The sequence below is a fragment of the Malus sylvestris genome, chromosome 6 (genome assembly GCF_916048215.2).
Source record: "Malus sylvestris chromosome 6, drMalSylv7.2, whole genome shotgun sequence".
Lineage (NCBI taxonomy): Eukaryota > Viridiplantae > Streptophyta > Magnoliopsida > Rosales > Rosaceae > Malus > Malus sylvestris.
The window spans coordinates 34,095,615-34,105,693 of NC_062265.1; the positions used below are offsets into that span (position 1 = coordinate 34,095,615).

Here is a 10,079-nt window from a genome sequence, read left to right on the forward strand (position 1 = left end):
ACAGATCTGATTCGTCTGCATTTGCTTTACCAAGTGGGCCAACTTACTACTGGATACATAAGACCTTTGTTTAGTTGTTTTATTAGCATAAATAATCACGTTAGCCTGCACGTTATATCAAATGGAAGAATTTGGATCCCGGACCCTACTGTCCGTACTAGAAAATCAGGACCCTTAGTTTGTGTGAAAGAGAGAAATCGGAGCCTTTGGTTTGTTATGATGTGGACCGCTGAAATAAGTTAATGAAGAGCGTTAAATTTAATTTGAATGGTTCAGATTGTCTGATTGTTAAGCTCTAGACAGCGAGATCGGGGAAGGATCTCTGTCCCAAAAGGAAGCCCTACCAACGTGATGATAAAAACATAAACCTTTGTACGGATTAAGAGGTGTGTTGGATCGGAAAAGATTCGGGTCCTCCGACTACTAGTTGTTCCTGTTGGGGAATTGGATAACCTGAATTATTGGATATGTTGAACTCATGGAGTTTGGGGAGCTTCAGCTCAAAAATAGACCTAGAAAGCTTCTTGTTGTGGAGCACCAAAGCTAACACCAGACTGTTCAAACCTGGAGAAATCTCGCCGGAAAAATTGTTGTCTGCTGAGTTCAATCGCTTCAAGTCGTGGCGATCTAGAACGCAAACAGGAAATGGTAAACTAAAACATAAAGAAAACAGAAGATCAAAATGCCATGAACTTGTCTGGTTGTCCAACATCAAAGACAAGGATGCAGCCAGACATCCCATGATAACGAAATGAACGAAAATATCAAAATGCCATATCGATTTAAAACAGAAACTCTAATATCAATTCAAAGTCGGAAAAAGATCGTCAAGAACAATCTGCAGTTTAACAGAAAACTAATAATAGGGACGGTTAAAGCCACGATATTTGCTTTAAAGCTCCAACAAGATAGAAAAGTAACACAATATCTATCAGAAGCAGTAAATTTAGAAAAGAGAGGTTCCCTTCCCCTTCTTGTCTCCACCAATCTCGAAATGCTTGCACCTCTGCAGAAATCAGTGACAACAATCAACCATTAGCAAAAAAAAAAACACGGTTATACACAAAAACAAGCAAATTGCACACAGAATACACTAACCTTGATCGGGTGCTGGGACACATGCTTGCAACCCTGGCATTGGAGCCTCAGAACAATCTTCTTGGTCGTTTTTGCCTGATTATAAAGTTAAACGTGATCATTATTGAAAAAACAAACAATAAGAACAGAGAAAACAATCTGCGGAAATAGAAATATCTAGACATTTGGTTTTCAATTATTCTTTATACATTCCCCGTATGAAAAGGGGGCGAGAACTCAATCTTTACCTTCTTGTGGAACACTGGTTTGGTCTGACCTCCATAACCTGACTGCTTACGATCATAACGCCTCTTTCCCTGAGCAGCGAGGCTATCCTTTCCTTTCTTGTATTGGGTAACCTTGTGCAAGGTGTGCTTTTTGCACTCCTTGCTCTTGCAGTAGGTCTTCTTTGTTTTCGGAACGTTCACCTACAACATTACCACATTTGAAATGATCCATTATCAAACAAATCACACAGAAACACAAACTACAACAGGGATTATGCAATCTGAATAAACAAAAACCCAATTACAAGACGCAGCATAAGAAATTACTAACCAACACCAAGATAATCACAAAATAACGGTTTTACACAACGTGTGCAGATAAACAATAACTTCGACACAACAATCTAATAACCATATTCAAGAACCAGAACACACTTAACAAAATCATCCTAAATACAAGCGAACACTTCGCACAGTTCATTGTCAGATACGTAACTTTGAAGTCTAAGAGGCATCCGTAAACTAAGGTGTGACTAATGGAGGTGACATTGGCGGTTGGGCACCTAAAATAGCAAATGGTTATCTTCATACTTATTGAGTACTCGATCACGAGCCAAAGCAGAGGTGCTCCGGTTCCACAGCGGGTACCGGACCACCGTGAAATCCCGGACACCCATTTTCTATTTCGGGCACTCAATAGTCATCCACAGGAAAACCACCTACAACTCCTAAGGAGTAAGGAAGCACATTCAAGCATCAATTGTTACAGTTTTCTTCTGAGCTAAACTAAAACAAGTTTATGCTAATTTTTCAATGATTTAAATATGGCATCCATCATACAATCAGGGTATAATCTTAACATAAATCCCAAGTTTAACCCACAAAATTAAAGCAAAGAACAGTAGCAATCATCGCATAACCACTAAATATTAACAGATTTAGATTGGAAAATCAAACGCAGAAGCAGTAAATATATGATTAATATTGTTGAGATTTAGAGAGAGAGAGAGAGGTACCATGGCGACGGCGGGTTCGTAAGGAGATGACTGAGCGGTAGAGCAGAAACGGGCTCTCGGCTAAACCCTAGAAGAAGCACTTGCGGTAGGTATTTCATGGGTCGCCTTTTAGGGGTTTTGTCGATTCAACTTGGGCTCGGGTCGAGGTCCATCTGGATCAGCCACCCTGCCCACTATTTTGAGTAATTTTTTCTGGAACACCGTCATGTAGTATTACTATTTCATTTAAATAATTATAAATAATAAAAATAAAAATAAAAATAAAAATTTATACATATTTTTTAGCTTTTCATATACCATTCTTTATTCGAACAAAAACAAAAGACATGATCAGACAAGAATCTGAAAGGCGAAAAGAGTGTTTATCATTTCTCCACTATTATGTACATCACAAAAACTAGAGTTGATTAGCGTGTAGTCTCTTTGTATTCCGAGCTCGAATCACTCTCCTCGTAAAAACTAGATAATATTCAAAAAATTTCTCGACAATCAAGACTGAAATACATTTGGACGACAGAGGAGGGACTTAGGATTTCCTAAAATCCAATGTACAATGTTGTAGGTAAAAACTACATCATAGTTAGCAACTTTTAAGACTTTGTATTTCTATCAACGTTGTTCTTTTTTGTTCTACGAGTACGAGGAGAACCATCCTTTTGCTGTAACAAAGTGAGGTTATCGGCCTTTCCAATCACGGTACAAATACACATTACAACTAAAACAGTAAAAACTGATGCCATATACGACGGATTTGGCTTGAATGAACCCCGTGACAATGGTGGCCTGTCCACGCTGAGTGATGCAAATCCCTCTCCCGACTGCCTCTTCCTGCGAAATGGGCAAATGGTTAAGAAAGGCTCGTGCGTATGCAAGATGAGTTCAAGGATCGAGGAACGTTTTCTCTTTCAAATGAACGTAAGGGCATGTTTAAGACTGAAAGTCAGAACAGTAGAAACGAACCGCGACTGAGGCATACCCCAATACGCCCTTTATCGATTCCCACAAGGATACAGAACGTTTAGTGGCCTGGTTTGAAGCACTGGTTCTATGCTTGCCAAAGTTCCCATCTCGTATCCCTGAAATAAGCACGAATTTTTCCTAGTCATAATTTAAACCTACTATGGTGTTTCAACTTAGATAGTGGTTTATAAGAGTCCCGAAAACTATACCAGTGCCTTTGGGAGCAGCTGAATGGCCTTCTCTAGATGACTTAAGTGAAGCCAGTTCTTCGACAAGGGCACGTTCCTTATCACTGTCATTAAAGTTACAATAAATTCCAACGAAGAACAGAACGGAAGGTATTGAGATATCAAGCTGGATGCCAAGTTCAACTAATAAGTTTAAACTAGAGGAAAGAAGGAAGCATAACATAGTTTAAGGATTCCAACCGGATTATCTTTGGGATCAGAACATTGACAGTAAAGTGATGATCTCCTCGAGCAGAAGGTCTGTTGATGTCTGGAACCCCCATGCGCTGCAACTTCACTGTCTCTCCAGGTTGAATTCCCGAAGGAATCTGCAGCTCTTTCAAACCTTCAACAGTTTCAACCTGAAGTTATATCACAATTTCTATGTCATACGACTTATACCAAATAAAAGAACATTGATATTTCTAGACCTTCACTAAGTGATAATGGTAGGATTACCTTTATGACGGTCCCTAAAATGGCCTCGGTATAATCAGTATTGATTTTTGAGTACAGATCGAGACCGCACTATGTAGACATCACCAGCTTTACCCCTGCCATAGTGCAGATGATAAAGATATTAGTGCAGGGCATGCCTTACTATCAAGTCTCATACAGCGAGAGTCTTGAAAAGTACAAACAAATCGCGCCAATTCTATTAAGTATAACATAAAAGTGCATCTCATTGTTACCATAGATGGTCAAACGCCAAACAAATCAGCACTAGAACATAAAAGTGCACGCCATGGGTAGATCAGAAAACGTTGGTATTTATTGGAATTTGTTTCTGTCATAGAGGTTGTATGTTTTCAAACATATTGAATTAACAAAGAACAGGCATCAACAACTAGACTAAATGAGGAAAACAGATTTAACGCACACGTAAATTTAAATTGTGCATAAACCTTTTCTTATCAAACTTCCCCTCTTCTTGAATTTGCATTGTGGATCCATCGTTAACACCAGCTGGGATGATCACGTTCATAGTTCTTTTTTACTGCACTTGTCCATCACCACTGCATCTTTGGCAAGGATCAGTGATTATTATACCATCACCACCACATTTTGAACAGGTTGATACCTATTAATCATTAAATATCATCTGTGAAGCATATCTCTTAGAGTGTGGTCTTGAAAAAATTATAGGAAGACTTCTATGGTGTCTGCATTATGAGGTAATGCAGTTTTGATGATTTTTAATGTTATAAGCAGGTCTCTTTACCTGCGATATCGTTCCAAATGGTGTTTTCTGAGTTTTCATCACCCCTCCTCTTCCTCCACAACCAGTACATGATTTTATTCCTTTATCAGATTTAGCACCTTAGCCGACCCCACTTAGTGGGAAAAGGCTTTGTTGTTGTTGTTGTTGTATCAGATTTAGCACCTGTTCCACCGCAGTCATCACATGTCTCAACACAAGAAACTTCAATTTCTCTCTGTACCCAGAAAATGGATTCTTCAAAGCTCAAACACAGATCGCACCTGCAACATGAAAGTTAAAAGAAAAGCCTAGAAAACATAATTTATGTGCCTTCAAAACAGATGAGGAAGATCATTCAACTGTAACAGTGAAACTACACGGTTACCGAATGTCAAGACGCTGGTTTCCCCTACTGCTGAAATTGAAGTTCATGCCTCCTGATTCACCCCTTCCACCAAAAATCCCATCTGACCCTCCAAAGAACGTATCAAAAACGTCAAAAGGATCCACCTACAGAATTTTGGTGATTCATTAGCATGCAGTTAAACCGGTCATCTACTTCCCTAGGAAAGAAACCAAAAATTACTAAGAAAAATGCACTTTCCCATGTCTATATTACTGAGAAGACCAGGAAGATCTTACCCCTGATGAACCCATGGTCGAGGAATCATATTCTCCCTCTAAACCAGCTTCACCAAAGTGATCATATAACTGGTTTGGTATTGCTGTGCTTTGAAAAAAAACTGTTTCTACTATGTTGTGAGAATAAACTCATTTTTACTGCCTCACATGTTCAGTTTTTTTTTTCACCCAAAATTGTGAAAATAAGTTGTTTTTAAGTGTTTACCAAACACTTTTTTGAGCTCAGCTTTTTTTGATACCCACTTTTTATAAAAGCAACTCAATATCAAACCAGTACAAAGACCTTTTCCCGCCATCTGATAGGACCTACAAAAATGATGAATGAAAAACGGAGCATGGATGCATCATATGCAATACACTCTGGAGGTTCAGAAAACAAGAGTCAAATCAATACATGACGATAAAATGAATGAGAAAAAATCCCATCTTTTACTGAAAACTGATGCCAAAAGAAAAACAGAAATGCGAAAATGAAGAGAAAAATGACAATGCAGCATCACTGAAGAAGAAAAACTAGAAATCATAAATCGTAATACCTCATACGCAGCACTAATCTCTTTGAACTTGTCCTCAGCTCCACCGCCCTTGTGCGGATGATACTGTTCCAAGTTCCACCATTTCCGATATCAAATTTCCATCCGACACAAAATGTAATTAGATTATATCATCTATATATGAGTATCATGGCTAATTGCAACACAATTGACATCAAAATCACCGCCTTCCGGATGAAAAAACTAAATCTTTCGCTAATCGCCACTCATTCGAACATATCAAGTAGCTTTGCTTACAGTGCTAAATTGGGTTTCAACTTTCAATGCATCCAACTTACAAATTTCTGAAAAATCTTTTCTTCTGCTTCAATTTGTATGCAAATAACACGCATTGGAAAATAAACAACAGAAAGAAGTAGCTAACCTTTTGGGCGAGCTTTCTGTAGCGGACTTGATCTCCTGCAGCGTGGCAGTTCTGGTGACGTTAAGGGTCTTATAGTAATCGGTTGCCGCGGCACTGGCGATTAACCGAGCGCCGCGCTTGGGCTTGGCGCGGCGGAAAGGAGCTGAATTGGGTTTGAAGATCGGGTTTTTACTTCTGGTGAAGAATGTAGAAGCGGCGGAGCTGAGGGCGGAGCAGCTCAAAGAATAGGGCGGAAGTGGAACCGCAGAGTTGGGATTTGGCGGGAAATTGGAGGTGCAGGTGCTTTGGGTCACGGGCATACTTCGTTTTTTGAGATTGAAAATGGACGGTGGAGATGGGTTATGGAATTGGGAGGTGTCGGGTTTTAGCAGAGGTTTTAGGGTGAAGGGATTCGGAACTTTAATAAAAAAAATTTGATACTGTTTATTTTAACGAAAAATCTTATTTTTATACTAAAAAATTAATTATGATAATATTCACTTTATCCTTTATTTTGTTTTTATTATTAAAATTTAAAATTTTCAAATATTTTTCATTAGTTTTCCTGAAAATATTTCAATGAAGAAGAAAGAAGATTGTCAAACTGTCAGAAATGAGAACGAAACATAAGTTTGGGTCCCAACTGGTAAATATTTTCGGATACGACAAACAAGATTGAAGCAAATGTGAGAATAATGAAAAGTATATAAAGACCGTTTTACCCTGATGGAGCACCAAGAATAGTAGGTGATAATTGACCTTCTGGTATTCATTTCTATGTTAAGATAACAACTTACATGACATCGGGATTTTACAATCATGTTGTTCAACCTACGTCAATGCAATCCTTGTTCCTCGGCTTATGGCGTTGTCCTCTGTCTGATTAATTGATTAATATATTTCTTTTTATGAGTTTTTATCACAAATGGTTCCTAATGTATTGTGAAGTCACCATTTTAATTCTTTATGTTTCAAACTATATCATTGACTTTGTAAGACCCAAATACATGACATGTCAGCACGCTAACGAAATTCTTAAAGAAATTAGACGGCAAGGGCAACATTGATGAGTAAGCCAATAAATGGAGGACGAAATTGATGAGTTTAAAATATCAATGACCAAACTGATGACTTCACAATACATTAAGTATCATTTGTGATCAAAACCCTTCTCATTATTTTTCATTTTTGGGGGTGATGGTATTGAACTGCATTCGTGCCAAGGGAGGATTTCTTTTCGGTTGGACTACCCTAGTATAGCTCCTGCATAGTGTTACTAGCTCGTATGTTACATGTGTGAACGACAAGATTAATACGTCATCAAAATTCATTTGTGGTCAACTTTAATTGCTTTGTGTTTACAACAAACCGTATCACTTATTCACTTCTCTAGTTCTCTTGCTCACCAAATATTGCCCATCACCACCATTTTCCCTACCATTATAATTTTCATGGTGACAAATGCAATGCCATCAATTTTCATTCTTTGATTAAAGCGTAAACAAGTGATTTCCGTAACAAAAATAAACAAAGGTATGCGGAAATCATTTCCCTACGTATATTCACTCAGTTCGGAAATACCCTGGCCGCAACACCAAGGGATGGTTTGAAGAATCGTCATGGAATCAGTAACACAAATTCATCAAAGAAATAATATCGGCGAATTCTCAAGTTCACATTGAAAAGAATTAAGATCAATTGAATTGAAAGAATGGAATGTGTAAATCTACATGATGTTCTGTTTCTACATGTTCTTCTTCAACTACATTGTACAGTATTGCAATCAGTCCCCGTTTGGGTGACTACTTAAGTCGAGAAGAAACAGTCGGAGGAACACAATATGTAGAGATGCCCACAACTGCGATTCAGCGAAGGCATCCGACGTCCTCTTTCCTAATGCGAGCTCTTATTTCGGAAAACTACTTCTTCCTCCCTACGTACACCGCTGCGGTCCGCCAAAATTTGAAAAGAAAAAACACCAAAGCTAAGACTGTGTGTCTATGTACAAGTTGTATCTTCTTCCTCTCCTTTCGGTTGGGGCTGCATTTGTCGACAAACTAATTTCTCCAAAGCTTCCTTCATCCACCAATTTTGACATGCTTCTCTCGCTTCAGCGACTGTCATCTGCAGAATACGAAATGCATTCCAAAATTTAGAACTACTAATAAAACTTAACAAAATTTAGGAGAGCATACAATCAAGCAAAATGTATCGCAATTCCACGTACCCATTCACGCTTGCGGGAACTTTTCTCGGGCCAAAGTTCCAACTGCTGCTGGACAAGCAAAGGGAACATGTACCCCTCATGAAATGCGCCCTGGCTTTTGCTCTTGTAACGCCACATTCCCAATCTAGTCTGCAAGTACATCATCCGAACAGTCGATGAGTAAATGGATTCAATTCAACTCAATGAAATTAAACTAAACTACTACAGAACAGGATTGCTTTATTGGTATTTTGCAGATACTTACTTCAAGATGGCCAATCACACCGGCTTCCTCTAGCGTCTCTCTTTTTGCCGCCTCTTCAATCGACTCATCCATTTCCCAACCTCCCTGTAATCAATCACATTGTGAATGCATAAACGTTAATGACAATCGAAAAAAGAAACCAACAAACAAAAACAAATGCTTTCTAGTTTCTGTGGTAAAATGGGACAAAAGTAGTACCTTTGGGAACAACATTCCTTTCCCCTTCTGTGAACTAATCACAAGAACTTCCAATTCCTCATCAGATGAAGTTTTTTCGGTTTTCCGGTATCTGTATGGTATGCATCTGCAGAATTCCCAAATCAACACAACAAAAATTAGATTACAAACATACAAAACCCCACATATGACAGCAATAATTCATTCATCTAATCTTAAAGACCGCAACTTCACCAAAATCCCAGTTGAGATTTTCTTAAATTCAAGCATTTGATCACAAAGACCACAACTTTCATTCATTTATCAAAAACCCAATTGAGATTTTCTAAGTTTCAAGGCTCTAAGATTGAAGAATTTTGAAATAGGTCCGAAACCAAAGATGTAAATTTGAAGAAAACCACAACAGAGATATGAAGCATACCCTACAACTTGGCGGCAACCTTTTTCATAGCGCTGGAATTGTCTTCCGGTCCGGGAAACTAAAGAAACCATGTTCTCAATTTGCATGGGGATGAATTCTCCACCATTTTTCTTGGAGAAAACGGGAGAATTAGAAGAATTGCAAATGTAATTCACAATACTTTTTGAGAGAAAGAGACCCATCGATTACTTCTGCAACTTTCTCTACGTGTAGATTGAAAGGAAAAGAATAAGAAATACTTGGAATATTTCTTTTCTTCAAAAGAAATAGAACCCACCAATTTTAGAGGGATATAAATAAAAACAAAACCAAATTGGTTAAATTTGGAAACTGAAATTCTAAAAAAAGATTGGCTTTAATTGTGTGAGCAGAGAGAAGAAGAGAGAGAGAGGGGGGGGGGGGGGTTTGAGAGTTTCAGTTCAAAAGCGCTTTTGTGATGGAATTTGGAGAATCTGAGTGAGTGATGAACACTTGAGGATAAGAAAGAAGTACCTCTGCGTTCTGCTTTTGTTTGTTGGAGATATACATATATATATAAGGGCTTCTGGAAATAAAGGCCACGGCTTGTTCGTCTCGAAACGACAACGGACGCGCATGTGGTGGTGGCGGTTGACAAAGAAATTGACCTTTGCGAGTGATATTTAGAGATGGAATCCTATGTTGCTATATTTATTGTAACTTGGTAAGCTTCTTTATCCTTTTTGGTAAATCTCTTGTTTCTTCTGTTTTCGGTTTTTGTAATTTGTTTGGTTAATTGGAGAAG

The 10,079-nt window shown here is 38.3% G+C and overlaps 2 protein-coding genes and 1 pseudogene across 2 annotated transcripts; all 3 read right to left on the minus strand.

Annotated features, from left to right (window-relative positions):
- Positions 1 to 781: 781 nt before the first annotated feature.
- Positions 782 to 2,474, minus strand: LOC126627485 (60S ribosomal protein L44). Its single transcript, XM_050297051.1, has 4 exons — positions 2,321 to 2,474; positions 1,326 to 1,505; positions 1,099 to 1,173; positions 782 to 1,006 (listed from the first exon to the last, which is right to left on the minus strand). Exons 1-4 carry the CDS (start codon positions 2,321 to 2,323, stop codon positions 947 to 949), a joined length of 318 nt encoding a protein of 105 aa, XP_050153008.1. The 5' UTR covers positions 2,324 to 2,474; the 3' UTR covers positions 782 to 946.
- A 335-nt stretch (positions 2,475 to 2,809) lies between these two features.
- On the minus strand, positions 2,810 to 6,567 carry LOC126627486 (uncharacterized; annotated as a pseudogene).
- A 1,358-nt stretch (positions 6,568 to 7,925) lies between these two features.
- LOC126627436 (nudix hydrolase 18, mitochondrial-like) lies at positions 7,926 to 9,829 on the minus strand. The gene is made up of 5 exons (XM_050296971.1): positions 9,317 to 9,829; positions 8,917 to 9,022; positions 8,719 to 8,802; positions 8,475 to 8,603; positions 7,926 to 8,371 (listed from the first exon to the last, which is right to left on the minus strand). The coding sequence occupies exons 1-5, from the start codon at positions 9,496 to 9,498 to the stop codon at positions 8,246 to 8,248; spliced, it is 627 nt and encodes a 208-aa protein (XP_050152928.1). The 5' UTR covers positions 9,499 to 9,829; the 3' UTR covers positions 7,926 to 8,245.
- Between the last annotated feature and the right edge of the window lie 250 nt (positions 9,830 to 10,079).